We start from the raw sequence: 15,774 nt of genomic DNA, 5'->3' as shown, positions 1-15,774 counted from the left end.
CCTGGCTGTGTTGGCGCGGATGGACGGTTAGCTCCTAGCCGTTTCTAGGCAGCTAATGGACGTTAAGAACCATCAGCAGGCTCTCATTGGGAGTACTTTCTATGCATAATATTTTTTTCACTCTGTACAAGGCATTAGTAGTGTCACATTGTTTATATTGAATAAACATTATGAATGTTACTGGTGAGGCGCTTTAAACCAGAACCTCCGGGATAAGTAACGGAGCAACGGCTGTTGCTAAGGTAGCTAGTTATCATTGTGCTGGTTTAAATTAAACGGCTCCATAATATTCTAACATTTTCTTAGCTTGAATATATTGCTTTTTTAAACGAGGGTCACGGGTAACTAGCTTCTGACAGGGCTGTTGTTTGGGGTTTTCGGTGGGTTTTCGGGTGCAGCCATGTTTCTGGGTTAGCTTTGCTTGGGGATTTGAATGAATTCATTTGCAATTCAATGACGCTGAACCAAACAAGGAGAGTAAACCTCAAGTTTAGACATTTCTGGATCCTCCCTAATTTAAATATGACTGACTTAATTCTTCTCTACCTTTACCATCGTTTAGTGTTCTCTAGGTGATGCATTTTTATAACATTATCCGTGGCATTAGTAATGCTGTTATCCTTCTTGCGTTTATGCGCTTTTACTGTTGTTTGTCTGAATTAATAATGAGATGTTGGTGGATGCACTATGATCCCCATGACTACCTGTCCTACAAGTTGTAGGTGTTTCCCTCGATGCCACACATCTGACTGAAATGAACAGGCCTCTGCAGAGCCTGATTGCATGCAGGAGATGCACTGAAGTATTTTATTGTTGCGATATCCAATGATAATGTTGCCGTTTTAGTTTTGTCTAATTGTAGTTTCTAATTCGGGAAATGCCTAAAAGGCGATTCCTCTTGATTCTTCAGTACCGTGACCGTTTTTTAGACTTCATTATATTATTTTACTCCATGAACAGAATCATTGAAACAAATTTGTGAAACTTATTAAATACAAGCATACTTTATTGCTCCCAAAGGGAAATTAACATTTATTCACAACTTTTTGTATATTTTACCATTAGAGGAGAATAGTCTAGTCCAAGTTTGAAGAGTCTTGAGTGTTGTAGTTTCTGTAATTTTCTTAAGCTCTGTGGTTCTCTGGGTACTCTGGTTGGAGAAAAGTAGCAGGAACCCCCTACACAAGGTTCTTAGTTTTGTGAGTTTAACACATTTGTGTTTGTGCGTTTTCTGTACGGTGGACTCTGAGCTGAAGGCATTTTCATCCCGTTTGCCCAGCTGGTTTGGATCAATGTGAAATATGAGCCTCCAGCTATTCCTTTAATGTGCTTTGAACCATCGCTGCACTTTATGGACTCTTATTGAAAGAAAGTGGAACTGTCTTTCAGCATTTTTTCCCTGAGTCTTCCCTACTTCATTTTCCTTTGACTATAACCTTTTTAAGATTAATTTGATCTAACTTCCAGTCTCTGACTTGATCAGTTTGTTTGTTTTTTTAGCCTTTCTCTGTTGAATTTTCTGTTTGTGTTTCATTAAATTTGAAATAAACCATGCTGTTCTTAAACTGGATTTTACATAAATGTCCAACACTTGAGTACATTTGGCATGAGGAGTAAGAAATATTTCATTCTAGAAAGAAAACCCAAATTACTCTGCATCAGCAGAAAGGCTGATAAAATGATTAAAGTTTAAATGTATGATGATAATGCTACTATTTTAATGTCTTGTTTTCAGCTAAGTAACTCTAGGGGAAGCCCAGTCCCCGACCAGTAGCCATGGGGGACGATAGCGAGTGGATGAAGCTTCCCATCGACCAGAAATGTGAACATAAGGTGAGAAACTGGCCGACTGTCCTCGGTTAGAGGTGGTCGTATTTCAATCTGCTTGAATTTTTAATTTCTTAAACGTTGATTACTCCTTTTTTCAGTCAGTCTCAGACAAAAGATGCTTTTATTTTGTTATCGTGACACAAATTGTGCCTTTTATGTCTTCACAGCCAAACATGATATTAAAATCTTACCAGATTTTATGTTTATGAACATAGACTGATGCTCACATGGCTGTTGACATGTTTTATGTCTGTTTTGGACTTGGTAGAGTTCTGGTTTATGGGAAAATAGCAGAACAATCCAGTGAAAGAAGATTTATGGGCACATGGCCATATTTTCTCATAAACTCTGGCAGAGTTTCTGAAATCATTTCAGCAATAATCAAGCATCTATTCTTTTGTAAACAATTTGTGTATTGAAACTTGGTCTGGTCATCTAAGTTTCAATTCACAGTTGATTAGCTGTATGAAAGAAACGATAGTTTTGGCTCTTGACTGCAGCTTGGAGACTCGAGGAAAGCAATTAAATCTGAAAATGAGCTGCAAACGGGTTTTAGGAACAGGTCAAACTATCGGGATCAGATCAGACGGACTTAAAACCCAACCTGAGCCTCATCCTGCAGACATCAGGGGTTCAGCTTCAGTCTCTCTGCATGATTAGCTTTCTTTAGATTTTCTTACTCTGTTTGTTTGGATCCTGATGAGGCTTTGCATTCAGGATTAGACTAATACAGTCTTAGTGCAACCTCTAATCCATGGCCACAGACATGACATCGGTCCCAATATTGTTTGGTAAATAGAAACAAACAGGAACAATCTGCCTCTGGTCAGCCATAATGTTATATTTTAAAGTTTAAAATATCTAAAGCAGGAGTTTATATTTTGCATTTTTTATCTATTTTCTCCACTACTTAGTAGAAATGTAAACAAGCTTAACGTGTTTTTTTTCTTTTGTGACTTGAGGCTATAATGGAAATGACTTCAGCAAACTAATCAGCTGTTTCTGCTCTGAGATCATATCACTGCATAATATCCCAAATAGTTTTTTTTCCCTCTCCCACACCCTGTATGGTCGGGGTTATTTTGTTTTTAATCGGGTAAAGGAAAGTCCTGATATTTTTTCTGAGCCATAAAAACAAGCAGCCTTATTATGCTGCTTTTAACCAGTCGGTTAAAATGCAGGAGGAGACGCTGTTCTCGGTTATCTAGTCATTAAAAATTAACAAAAGTGGTGATTTTTATTTATTTATTTTTTCTTGTTTGGTGTGAATCATCTTTTCCCTCCACCTCCTGACTCATTCAGGTGTGGAAAGCCAGACTGAACGGTTATGAAGAAGCTCTGAAGTTGTTCCAGAAGATAGAGGATGAGAAGAGTCCGGAGTGGGGGAAGTACCTGGGACTAATCAAGAAGTTTGTCACGGACTCGAATGCGGTGGCTCAGCTCAAAGGCCTGGAAGCTGCCTTGGCCTTTATTGAGAATGCTCATGTGGCTGGCAAGTAAGTTCTGTTCACAGCTGGAGGTTTACCCACAAGTTTAACATTTGGTGTTATTTTTATAGCAGGTCTTTAAATGATGGAGGAGGTTCAGTGGAGACTCTGATCTGCTCTGTCTCTGTGCTGCAGGACGACGGGCGAGGTTGTGTCAGGCGTCGTCACTAAGGTGTTCAACCAGCCGAAGGCGCGAGCCAAAGAGCTGGGCATGGACATCTGCCTGATGTACATCGAGATAGAGAAGAGCGAGGTGGTTCAGGATGAGCTGCTCAAAGGACTGGACAACAAGAACCCCAAGATAGTGGTGGCGTGCATCGAGACGCTCAGGAAGGCTCTGAGGTCGGTGGCTGCTCGATTATTTTCTGTTATTGATGTTTTAATTTGCATCAAATCAATTATTTCTCACAGTTTCCTGTAGAACAAATTCCTTATAAAGTTTTGTATAATCTGAGCTAGTGGGAGCCTGTAGATATTAAACAGAAGGGGCCCCAGAATGGAGCTTTGGGGAACCCCGCATGAGATTTGTTTTATAAAATGGATTTGCAACTTTGAGGGATTTTCATGACCACAGCAGCTTTTCACAAGAAAACAACTCCTGAGTTATTGGTACACTAAACTAATAGTTGGGTTTGGGATAAAATGGCAAGTAAGGGGCTTTACACAACATGTCAGGTTCTGCACTGACTTCCATCTGAAAAGCACCAACTAAGAGAAGTTGTTTCACTAAGAGACTGATTGGTTCTTTGTTCCCTTCATTGCTTCCCCCAGTGAGTTTGGATCAAAAATAGTGACCCTGAAGCCAGTAGTGAAAGTTTTACCCAAACAGTTTGAGTCCAGAGAGAAGGCTGTGAGGGATGAGTCCAAGTTGCTTGCTGTGGAAATCTACAAGTGGATCAGAGACGCTCTGAGGCCGCCGCTGCAGAACATCAACTCTGTACAGGTGGGACCTGATCAGCTTCCTCAGAGTACAAACGGAGCGCTGCTGAATTCAGCTGGATGAGTGTTTGCTTGTTTTCTCTCTGCAGCTCAAAGAGCTGGAGGAGGAGTGGGTGAAGCTGCCCCCCTCCGCTCCCAAGCAGACCCGGTTCCTGCGCTCCCAGCAGGACCTGAAGGCAAAGTTCGAACAGCAACAAGCTCAAGGAGGAGAGCAGTCTGATGGTAAGCCCGGCTCATCTCTGACCTGTTTTATAGTTTGCTCTTTGTTACTGGGCAGTCTCAGACTCCTCTGCTCGTCTCCCAGGAGACGAAGAAGAAGAAACTGCAGCAGCTGTGGATCCGTACGATCTGCTGGAACCTGTGGAGATTCTGTCAAAGATGCCCAAAGACTTCTACGACAAAATTGTGAGTTTTTCAAGACACTTTTAAATTCAGTCAGGGTTGTCAAACCCAGCCTGAGACTTTCTGATCCAAAACACAACAAAAACAGTCCAAATCTCAGCCTCTGCTGAAACTCATGACTGTCTCATAATGGCACTTAATTAATGATTACCAAGTTTATTTATGGTTTCCAGTGAGGTACAAAGTAAAGACAGCAGAATAATTGACATGGTTTACAGTGTTACCACTAGCTTACAGCCAAAACTGGGCCAGAACACACCCAGCTACAAAGACAAATACACACGTCCAAGAAGCCGTCCAAATGTCAACATCCAGTCCAACATGTTCAAAAGAAATCCAGTTGGGAGTGATACCTGCTCAATCTGGCAACACTGCCTTCAGTAGAAATGATGAGTAGCAGCTGCTGGAATAACCAAGCTTCACGTATGACGGCATTAAATCACAGAAAGCAGCCTGGTTCCACTCATAAACATCTCTAACGATGCAGTTTGTATTGATAATCTGTGAACGCTGTGAGAATCATAATCCTGGGCTTTTATTTCTGCAGGAAGCTAAAAAGTGGCAGGAGAGGAAAGAAGCTCTTGAAGCTGTTGAAGCTCTGACCAAGAACCCCAAACTGGAGAACGGCGACTATGGAGACCTGGTCCGCGCACTGAAGAAGGTGCAAATATTAAATTAATAAAATGTTTCTCAAGTCATTTAAAAACAGATCTGTAGAAACTGTTCAGAATGACATTTCTAAAGCATTTAGTTGGGTGAACCTGATATTTGAACCGTAAAGATCTGCTGGCTGTCTGAGAGAAGAGACGACTCTTCAGTCTTTCTGATTTGACCGATGGGAGTCGAGTTGGAGCTGATGTGGTTTCTCTGCTGCAGGTTGTGGGGAAAGACGCCAACGTGATGCTGGTTTCCATGGCGGCCAAATGTCTGGCTGGACTGGCCTCTGGTCTCAGGAAGAAGTTTGGGACGTATGCAGGACAAGTAAGGGTTATTGGACGTTCTTCCCTCAAATCCTCCAGATTCTTTTACTTTAAATGAAGGAAGTATGTAAGAAGACGGAGACCCGTGAATCAAACGGCTTCCCTCACAGATTTATTTATTTTTTTACAGGTTGTTCCAACTATCCTGGAGAAGTTCAAGGAGAAGAAGCTGCAGGTCGTCCAGTCCCTGCAGGAGGCCATTGATGCCATTTTCCTCACTGTGAGTACAATATGCACTTTTCTTTTGTTGTTGTAGACTACAATCTATAACATGTAAGGAAAAACTACAAAAAAGGGATGCAGGCTGAATTTATTCATTTTATTTGTAATTATTCATTTTTTTCATAATGATTTCAGAGCCATTTAGGTTCCGTGGCAGCAGCATAGATTTTTTTATTTTTTTACCGAAATCTTTTAATGTGTGAGCAGTTACCATGGTAACCATACTTTAATGTAGCTTATGACTTTAAACGCAGCATAGGTGTTCCCACCATAAAATGTAATTGCACATTTTCTAAAGTACAAAATGGTGAATCAGTTTAAAAAAAAATTCTGCATCATGATTTTCTTCAGCTTTGCCCTCACTGAGCTTCTTCCTGTCTGGATGAAAGGCTCACTTCCTGTCTGGCAGACATGATGAAGTGTTTTCTCTCTGGATTGATTTAATTTTAATCATTTTTTTACTAACTTACTTTGAATCCACTTCCTGTTTACAGACCGTTATCCACCGAGCGCTCTGCTGATGCTGCAGCTCCTAATGTGTGCTGAGACGACTGATAATTTTAATTTTTTCTTCCCCAGACGACTCTGCAGAACCTTTCGGAGGACATCCTGGGTGTGATGGACAATAAGAACCCATCCATTAAGCAGCAGGCGTCTCTGTTTCTGGCCCGATCTTTCCGACACTGCACACAGGCCACGCTGCCGAAAAGCGTCCTCAAGCCGTTCTGTGCCGCCCTCATCAAGGTTTGTCCTCTGATGCGTCAACAAGCTGAAGACATGCCTGTTGGTCATCGTAAAAACTGATCATTCCTGCTTTGTCAACCACAGCAAGTGAACGACTCGGCCCCTGAGGTCCGTGACGCGGCCTTCGAAGCTCTGGGGACGGCCATGAAGGTGGTTGGGGAAAAGGCTGTGAACCCTTTCCTTGCCGACTTGGACAAACTCAAACTCGATAAGGTGAAGAGTAGAACCGGAGAATCCTCCTCAGGCGCTGATGCCGTCAAACGCTGACTTTATTTCTGTTTCTCTAACAGATCAAGGAGTGTGCTGACAAAGTGGAGCTTCCTGGAGGTAAAAAAGGAGCAGCAGGAGGAGGATCAGCATCAGGTGACAAGAAGCCAGCAGCTAAAGCTCCTCCTGCAGCCGAAGCCCCTCCCAAATCCTCGGCGCCGCCGAAGAAGAGCCAAACCGCATCAGCCAACAAGGTACGTACAGAACGAAACCCCAACGGTTCCCATAAATGATCCAGAGTTGCTAAACGTTTTGTTTTCTGCAGCCGTCAGCTGGTCCGGCTAAAAAAGGGAAACCAGCATCAGCAGCTGGAGGGAAAGCCAAGAAGACCTCAGACAGCAAAGAAACCACAGAAGCCGAAATATCTGTAAGTTCACAAGCAGAATTACTTAAATCAGAGCGAGTTTTTACTGACTGGGTCTGGAGGCACAGAAACGACGACGTAAATCTGGAAGAGATAAAAACTGAGACGTTTATTTTTAGAGCACAGTTCAGCAACAAGGAATTATTTACTTTACACCACTAAACACCAAACGGTAACTGATTATGAAACAAGCAATAAACATTAAATTTAGTCTAATACCACCATCAATCATCAGATATATTGATCAATGATCCAGTTATTAGTTAGATGTAACTCTAACCAGGACGGTTTTCAGCCTGCATTTAAAGGAACTCGGTGTTTCGGCAGGTTTTCAGTTTTCTGGAAGTTGAATTTATTGCAATAAAATCACTTGCGCTAATGTTGTTGGATTAATTGCAGCTTTAGCTTTCAGTCTGAGAATATTATAGAATCCTTAAAGCTTCATTAAACTCTTTCTTAACGGAGATCAGATTAGATGGCATTAAGTTTTAGTTTCTGATGGTTTGCTGCTGTTTTCAGCCTGAAGCGTGCGAGGAGCTGGCAGCAGCAGTTCTTCCTGCTACGTGTCTGCAGCAGCTGGACTCGGGCAACTGGAAGGAGAGGCTGGCCAGTATGGAGGAGTTCCAGAGGGTAAAGTGTCCCAGTTTACTCTGAAACCTTTGACTTCCAGCAGCCACCGGTCTCTGTGCAGCTGAGCAGAAGATTTATCTCGGATTCCTGTCTGCAGGCTGTGGAGACCATGGACAAGGCGGCGATGCCGTGCCAGGCGTTGGTTCGGATGCTGGCAAAGAAACCGGGTTGGAAGGAGACGAACTTTCAGGTACGCTGCTGGAATCCAACAAGCCAAAGCTCAGTGGCATTCTGGTCCCTGAACGCTGAGCTTCTGGGAGACGACACGCCCAGATCCGTTTCTGTGCCGTTGACGACGGCTAAAGGGAACAACGAGATTTATCACGGCTGACTGAGAAACACAGGAGGGCGGTGCGCTTGTAAACTCATCTGTCTGAACAGTTGGTATGGTTTTGAAAGAAACTGGAATCCAGTTTAATGTTTCAGTAAATCACATAAGGAATATTAAAAAATACACTAGGTAGTTTGATGCAATTGCATAGTTTTACTTTTTTTTTTTAACCCTCTTGGCTCATCACAGATTTTCTTTTTTTTTAAGTCACGAATGCTGTTGTAGGATTAACAACATTTTAGGGACATTAAGGCATGTTTACATGCAAAAACTATATTTAGATATTTAAAAATGTCCCACTTCACATTGGGAGATTTTAACTGATGCCTAAATGCCAGCGATGCGTTCAGCCATAGACTAACCTAAAGAAATAACATTTAAATAACGTTTTGATGCTCTGCAGACTGAGTCAGGTTGGTTCAACTGCAGAACAAAAAATGAGACGTCATACCTTCATACGTGTTTGACAGTAAATTAATTCCTTTTCTTTGTTGGAGTCACAAATCCATTGGTTTGTTGTTGATTTTATGAATATTCTGGGTTTGATGGCTGATATTTTGCAGAATAAGCTCAATGGTTGGTGGTGAATAAAAAGGTTGACTGTTTTTAACCGATTCGTTCTCTGAAGCCACTCCTGACCTTTTTAAATAAACTTTAACCGTTACTGACTTGTAATATTATTCCTATGAGCGACGCCATCATGAAACCAAACAAGTTTAAACGTTTTAACTTGAGTTTTCCTGAAGGTTCAGACTAAATCCACCCCACACAGCGTTTTCAGTTTCTAACGCTCTGACGTCCTGCAGGTGATGCAGATGAAGCTGCACATCGTGGCTCTGGTGGCTCAGAGAGGACAGTTCTCAAAGACGTCGGCCTCCGTGGTTTTAGACGGTCTGGTGGATAAGATCGGAGACGTGAAGTGCGGCGGGAACGCCAAGTCGGCTCTGACGGCGATCGGAGAGACGTGCTCGTTGCCGTGGACAGCAGAGCAGGTGAACCCGGTAAACGTCAGCGAAGCCGACAGAACTGACTGTGCGGTTTTAACACAGTTTGTTCGCACCTCAGGTCGTCTCCTTGGCGTTTGCGCAGAAGAACCCCAAAAACCAGGCGGAGACGCTCAACTGGCTGGCGAACGCCATGAAGGAGTTTGGATTTGCTGGGTAGGTTTTCCTCGGAGGCAACAGCGTTCCTAGTTAAATCTTCCCACATGAAGTAAATGCATCTTTTTCATGCATTTTTAAAATGCATAAAAGGCTTAAATTAAAAATCTGCAGAATGTGCCCATTTTTAAAATCCAGTTTATCGCCAGAATAATCAATTAGTCAGCAACTGTTTAATTGCAGCCCTTATGAAATGGCTGTAAAATTGTTAAAACTACACGCACATGTAAAATGTTAAAGTAACTTGACTAATTTAATCCCTGTAATGAAATAAATTGTTTTAAAATCTGAAATGTTTTCATGATGGTGTAATGTTAACCCTTTCCTGCCTGCTGTGCAGCATCAAAGTGAAAGGCTTCATCAACAACGTGAAGACGGCTCTGGGAGCGACGAACCCCGCCGTGCGGACGGCAGCCATCGCCCTGCTGGGGGTCATGTACCTGTACATGGGACAGCCGCTGCGCATGTTCTTCGAAGACGAGAAGCCGGCTCTCCTCGCACAGATAGATGCCGAGTTCGAGAAGGTACCAGACCGTTAGACGTGACCCGAACCACGCAGGAGCCTCGGGTTTTCCCTCCGCTCCGTCGCAGTCCGAACGTTAACGACAGAAAACGGCTCTCTCCCTCACAGATGCAGGGTCAGTCGCCTCCGGCTCCCATCAGATCCACCAAGAAGACGGCGGAGGAAGAGGGAGACGAGGGGGGGGAGCAGGATGAGGATGGAGGAGCGGGGCAGGACATCATGGACCTGCTGCCCCGAACTGATATCAGGTCGGTTCTGCAACACCATAATGAAATGAGTGGGAAAGAAAAGTCTGGAAATCACTTTAAATTCTAGAATCTGATTTCTAGAACTGTTCTGTAACTTCAGACTAAAATAATAAAGTTAGACTAGAAATGTGCATAAAGAGCAGAAACCCAGCAACACGACAAAAAATACCCAGAAATGACCTCTTCTGAGGTTTTGCCACCTGTAAATTAATCACAGTGGGGACGATGGTTTGACACATACAGCAGCTAAAAATGTATTTCTGCTCCTGTTCTGACCAGCATCATCACTGAACCATCGTCTCTAGAATAGATAAAAAATGACCAAGGTCAAAATAGTATTTTAATGATGGTAGAACCATCTCTACAAATGGTATTAAAGTCTGTCCTTGTCGTCTTTTTTTCCCAGAAAAGTGCATGAATATTATCAATGTGTGAACAACACTTCAGTCTCTTCACAGTCAGGAACCAGTTTTATTGTTTGAGATCTACAGGATTATTTTCAGGAGCAGCTGGCTTCATCACTTTGGCTAAAGGCCCGTTTCTTCTTCTTTGTTTCTTCTTCTTTGTTCCAATTCATTTTCAAAGTGACAAGATCACATCCGACCTGGTGTCTAAAATTGGAGACAAGAACTGGAAGATCAGGAAGGAGGGTCTGGATGAGGCTGCGGCCGTCATCTCTGAGGCCAAGTTCATCACGCCCAACATCGGGGAGCTTCCTCTGGCGCTGAAAGGGCGACTCAGCGACTCCAACAAGATCCTGGTGAGCTGGACTGCTCTGGGTTTGGCCTCTGTGTTAAACGTTATGACTGCAGTGATGACCGTCCTGTTTGTGGTCTGCAGGTCCAACAGACCCTGAGTATTCTGCAGCAGCTGGCTACAGCCATGGGACCTGGACTCAAGCAGCATGTGAAAGCTCTGGGGTTCCCTGTCATCACTGTTCTGGGAGACAGCAAGGTGCTCCACCTCCAATAGTTCAAACAGAATCTCCATGACAGAAAGCCTCAGGTCCCTTCAGCAGTTACGGTTGGTCTGAGTTACGTCTGTCCATCTGCAGGTGAACCTGAGGACGGCTGCCATGGCAACGCTGCAGGCCTGGGTGGAGCAGACTGGGATGAAGGACTGGCTGGAGGGAGAGGATCTGTCCGAGGAGCTGAAGAGGGAGAATCCCTTCCTGCGTCAGGAGGTGCTCCGACTCCTCCGATGCTCCTCCTCACGGTGGGGGTGACGAAGATCAGACTCTAACCCGCTCTTCATCCTCAGGTGCTTGGCTGGCTAGCAGAGAAGCTGCCGACTCTCAGGTCGGTCCCCGCGGACCTGATGCTTTGCGTCCCGCAGCTGTTCGCCTGCCTGGAGGACCGGAACGCCGACGTGAGGAAGAAAGCCCAGGACGCCCTGCCCACCTTCATGATGCACCTGGGCTACGACAAGATTAACAAAGCCACAGGAAAACTCAAAGTACAGAGCCGCCAGCGAGGTGGTCCCGGTGTTTGGTTGGGACTGGTGGTTCCAACTGGGTTTGTTTATTTCTCCCCAGCCTGCCTCCAAGGATCAGGTGGTAGCCATGTTGGAAAAGGCCAGAGCAGTGATGCCGGCTAAACCTGCGGCGCCGGCCAAAACGGGAGGAAAAGGTTCTGCAGAGCAAAGCAGAGCTCCTTCAGGTGAGCTCACAAACAGTTGAGGATAATTTGGGACAAACCAAACTTGAACAAGATGTTGATAATTCAGATGTTTGCTTGTTGTGCAGCTTCCAGGACCAGCGAGGATTTCACAGATAAACCTGAAGCTAAGAAAGTCAGAGGAGGAGGAGGAGCTGCCAAGAAGGTACGTCCGTTTGGATCAGGGCTGCAGCTCGTTATTATTTTAGTAATTGATTAATGAGATTTGAAAAAACTGCCACATTCTGCAGATTTTTCAATGAACCACATAAGCTTATTTTCTTTGTTACAAATACATTAAAATAAACAAATTGATTAATGTTTTGGATAAGAAAATGAATATTTTGTTGCCTAAAATGCAATAACAGCACATTTTTTTTAGTGGATGTTTGATCATTTGTAGCAAAGGATGCAGCTGAAAATACTTAAGATATCAACAAGTGAAAAGTTTGACTCCTGCTTAGCATCATCAGTTCATCGTAGGGTTTTTCTGTCCCCATTAACTTATAATTAGAAAAAGGCACTTAATTGGAGGAGAGTTTGTTTTTTTATATACAAAATATGAACCGAGTGAAGCTTTAATCTGTTTATATTCTCTACCCTGAACTCAAGATTTTCCATCTCCTATCCCAAATGTATATATTTTTGTACAGTTTTAGCTTAATTACTGCTGAATATTTCAACAAACTGGCCGTTGAGTCCGTATTCTCCTGTTAATGATTAATCGATTACTAAATTAATTGACGATTATTTCAGTGACGGATTAATTAATTCCAGTTTAGATAAATTACTTTTTCAAGTAATTCATCCAATTAAACTTTTTTCCTCATTTATTTATTTGATGAGAGAACAGATTCACTTCAGTCCTTTCCATTAATTAGTCTAAGTTTTTAATATTTAGTCTCTTTTTTTTTTTGTTTTTGTTTTTTGCCGCCCTCCCCTCATGTGGTTCGTTTTGTGATGTTCATTTATTTTCACCCACCCAGCCTCCCTCTCCCACGGAGGAAGCTCCGCCTCCCTCCAATCAGAAGGAGTGTAATGGTAGCAAAAAGCCGCCCGTCAAAGGGAAGGCTGCTGCTGCTGCTGCTGCTGCTGCTGCTGGCGGCCAACAGGTAGATGAACGCAGGGTTCCGGATGATCCCACTCTTTCCTGAATGCTGTCGGCTTGGCAGATGTTAACCTCCGCCTGGCTTCTCTCAGTCTAACTTCAGTCGCTAACGCAGCCTCAGGCGTTCACTCAGCTGTGGAAACGACACACCTCGTGTGACGGCTTTCTAGCATTAATGTCTGTCTGTTAACCTGCACGGAAATCTCTCCATCATAACCCTCCTGGTAGCTCTGGTTTCTTCTTTCCCTCACCTTTCTGTCCAGTTCTCATTAAAACTTTGTTTTAGAAAACGTCTGGCTTCTGTTCGCTCACTGCGTCTGTCTGTCTGTCTGCGTCAATCAGGGTCCAGCTGGTAAGAAACCCGCCACTAAAGGCCTGAAGGATGATGAGGATAAGTCTGGGCCGATCTTCATCTTGGTCCCCAACGCCAAGGAGCAGAGGATCAAAGAGGAGAAGCAGCTGAAGGTATACACAACTGCTGACTTTTGTAATTTATCAATGTTTTTAGAAAGCAAACCTTCTTTCTATACATACAAATTCAAATTACACAGCAGGATCAACTGAGAGTTTGTAAACAAAATGTTTAAGTCCAACCTTTCCAGTGTTTACATGACTAAAATCAGCCAACCTTAGTGAAAATATTAATTTACACTAAGGTAGGATTAACATGTCTCAAACAGCTCATGCTGCCATCAGACTTTCTTTCTACGTCTGGAATGACAAACATCATTAAAAGTAATTGAAACAATTTCTTCAAACAAAACCTTGATGAAATTTATTTTTTTAAATATATTTTTTTCCAGTTGATGGATACATTTCTCATTACCTGGTGACTGTTTTTGCTATGAATCCAAAGCAGAAAAACATTAAAATTATGTAATGTAAATTGTATCATTATTGCAACGTTTACCATAAATACCACATATTGTATCTTTACATAAATCTCTGCTTTCAGCATCTCTGGCAGTAGAAAGAAAATCATGTTGAATTCTTTTTCTGTGGTTTTTGACTCGTTCTGTGATTATATTTTAATTTACCTTTTGATATGGTATTTAAAACACGTTTGTTGTTCATGCAGATATTTTACTCGAGCAGTAATGGTGATACTTCATAATAAAATTACTAAAAAGTGTAGTAAAAGTACAGCCTCCTCCCCCACCAAGAATGATTCAAGTAAAAGTAACTAGTTGCCTCCAAAATCTGTGAACTTTCTGAACCAGAAAGTTTAGGGTAGCACGTTTAGTCTTTAGTCCAGACTTGGGAATTCTGGGTAACTTGCCGCGTGTTAGCAATGCTAGCTTGAGCCTCAGGCTAGCCCTGCCAGCTGAAATCTGACGATCTGACGCTGAACCTCTGGGCTCCAGATTCTGAAGTGGAACTTCATCACCCCTCGGGACGAATACGTGGAGCAGCTGAAAACTCAGATGGCCGCCTGTTTCGCCAAGTGGCTGCTGGACGAGATGTTTCACTTCGACTTTCAGCGACAAGTGAAGGCCATCGGGGTCATGATCGAGGTAGGAGGCTGCCGGCGCCGTGGCTGCCATGAACTGGGTTCTGTTCCTAACCGATGGACCATCTCTCTGGCTGACAGAGGCTGAACAGCGAGAGTGAAGCGACCGTCGGCTGCCTGGACCTGATCCTGAAGTGGATCACGCTCCGCTTCTTTGAAACCAACACCACCATCCTGATGAAGGTGCTGGAGTATCTGAAGCTGCTGTTCACGATGCTGAACAGGGAGAACTACCACCTGACGGAGTATGAAGCAAACTCCTTCGTCCCCTACCTCATACTGAAGGTACACACACACACACACACACACTGTCAGTCAGGGGCTTAATGAACAGGGTAAATATTAGCATGAAAATGTCAAGTTTGTAACACCTGGAATATGTTAGCAGACAGTTGTTGCGCTCCACAGTCCTTTGTGTTTTCCACCCCTCCTGACCCTAATGGGGCCGGGACAGGTTCTGGTGCCCATCCTCAACCAGACATTTCGGGGGTACACCCTGGACGGGTCGCCAGCCCGTCTCATATTCTGATTATATTCCTGCTTGTTTTTAGTTTTTGTGCTCATGTTGCTGTGAACGGCTCAGCTTGTCGTTCAGAGTGAGATGCTCATTGTTTCCCTTCAGGTCGGAGAGTCGAAGGATGTGGTTCGTAAAGATGTCCGGGTCATCCTCGGCATGCTGTGCAAAGTTTATCCAGCTTCCAAGCTCTTCCCGTTCCTCATGGAGGGAACCAAGTCCAAGAACTCCAAGCAGAGAGCTGGTAGGGCAGTCCAAGTAGAGCTTTTCCAAAAATTAAACCTGTACATGTCGCCTTGACGTAAACGTGGAGCCCAGGTCAGCCAACCTTTAGTTCTGTTTGCTCCTTCATGCTGAGTGTTTTGGTTTCCTCAGAGTGTTTGGAGGAGCTGGGCTGTCTGATCGAGGGCTACGGGATGAACGTGTGCCAGCCGACTGCGGCCAAATCCCTGAAGGAGATCGCCGTCCACATCGGAGACAGAGACACGTCCGTCCGAAACGCTGCCCTGAACACGGTGGTGGCCGTCTACAACGTCTGCGGGGACCAGGTCTACAAACTCATCGGAAATGTAAGAGACAAAAGAAATAAAGTTTGGAGCTGGAAGTTCCCTCCACAAAATCAGAGACTGATTTTATTTGGATTTTTTTCCAGCTGTCAGAGAAAGACATGAGCATGCTGGAGGAGCGGATCAAACGATCGGCGAAGAAGACGCCTGCGGCTCCGGCGAAGCAGAGCGCCGCCGAGAAGACGCAGCGGGAGCAGCCGACGAACCCCAACGCCACCTTCCTCCGCAAGCCAGCACAGGAAGACCCTGGAAAGCTCAAGTAGGTCCCCGTTTTTACTGGAAACCAGTAAAACA

General features: G+C 43.9%; 1 protein-coding gene across 6 annotated transcripts in view; it reads left to right on the top strand.

Annotated features, from left to right (window-relative positions):
• Nucleotides 1–15,774, top strand: part of ckap5 (cytoskeleton associated protein 5) — a 33,605-nt gene that overhangs the window by 217 nt on the left and 17,614 nt on the right. For 3 of the 6 annotated variants that reach the window (XM_007567524.2, XM_016679372.1, XM_007567525.2), the window contains exons 2-33: nucleotides 1,736–1,833; nucleotides 3,133–3,326; nucleotides 3,453–3,659; nucleotides 4,089–4,260; nucleotides 4,346–4,478; nucleotides 4,561–4,661; nucleotides 5,206–5,319; nucleotides 5,535–5,639; nucleotides 5,769–5,858; nucleotides 6,440–6,604; nucleotides 6,689–6,817; nucleotides 6,895–7,065; nucleotides 7,137–7,238; nucleotides 7,755–7,865; nucleotides 7,963–8,055; nucleotides 9,003–9,188; nucleotides 9,262–9,356; nucleotides 9,697–9,880; nucleotides 9,988–10,127; nucleotides 10,713–10,887; nucleotides 10,968–11,081; nucleotides 11,182–11,310; nucleotides 11,388–11,582; nucleotides 11,662–11,785; nucleotides 11,872–11,948; nucleotides 12,769–12,894; nucleotides 13,233–13,355; nucleotides 14,255–14,404; nucleotides 14,482–14,685; nucleotides 15,023–15,158; nucleotides 15,290–15,483; nucleotides 15,567–15,739. In XM_007567524.2, coding sequence (XP_007567586.1) covers nucleotides 1,777–1,833; nucleotides 3,133–3,326; nucleotides 3,453–3,659; nucleotides 4,089–4,260; nucleotides 4,346–4,478; nucleotides 4,561–4,661; nucleotides 5,206–5,319; nucleotides 5,535–5,639; nucleotides 5,769–5,858; nucleotides 6,440–6,604; nucleotides 6,689–6,817; nucleotides 6,895–7,065; nucleotides 7,137–7,238; nucleotides 7,755–7,865; nucleotides 7,963–8,055; nucleotides 9,003–9,188; nucleotides 9,262–9,356; nucleotides 9,697–9,880; nucleotides 9,988–10,127; nucleotides 10,713–10,887; nucleotides 10,968–11,081; nucleotides 11,182–11,310; nucleotides 11,388–11,582; nucleotides 11,662–11,785; nucleotides 11,872–11,948; nucleotides 12,769–12,894; nucleotides 13,233–13,355; nucleotides 14,255–14,404; nucleotides 14,482–14,685; nucleotides 15,023–15,158; nucleotides 15,290–15,483; nucleotides 15,567–15,739 — 4,469 coding nt within the window. In that variant the 5' untranslated portion in view covers nucleotides 1,736–1,776. The remainder of the gene's footprint in view (nucleotides 1–1,735; nucleotides 1,834–3,132; nucleotides 3,327–3,452; nucleotides 3,660–4,088; nucleotides 4,261–4,345; nucleotides 4,479–4,560; nucleotides 4,662–5,205; nucleotides 5,320–5,534; nucleotides 5,640–5,768; nucleotides 5,859–6,439; nucleotides 6,605–6,688; nucleotides 6,818–6,894; nucleotides 7,066–7,136; nucleotides 7,239–7,754; nucleotides 7,866–7,962; nucleotides 8,056–9,002; nucleotides 9,189–9,261; nucleotides 9,357–9,696; nucleotides 9,881–9,987; nucleotides 10,128–10,712; nucleotides 10,888–10,967; nucleotides 11,082–11,181; nucleotides 11,311–11,387; nucleotides 11,583–11,661; nucleotides 11,786–11,871; nucleotides 11,949–12,768; nucleotides 12,895–13,232; nucleotides 13,356–14,254; nucleotides 14,405–14,481; nucleotides 14,686–15,022; nucleotides 15,159–15,289; nucleotides 15,484–15,566; nucleotides 15,740–15,774) is intronic. The other 3 variants (XM_016679373.1, XM_016679371.1, XM_016679374.1) reach the window with 2 other exon arrangements.

This window comes from Poecilia formosa, unplaced genomic scaffold (genome assembly GCF_000485575.1).
Source record: "Poecilia formosa unplaced genomic scaffold, Poecilia_formosa-5.1.2 Scaffold209, whole genome shotgun sequence".
Taxonomy (NCBI): domain Eukaryota; kingdom Metazoa; phylum Chordata; class Actinopteri; order Cyprinodontiformes; family Poeciliidae; genus Poecilia; species Poecilia formosa.
Note: the sequence above shows the minus strand (reverse complement) of the source record. Positions and strands in the feature narration are given on the sequence as shown.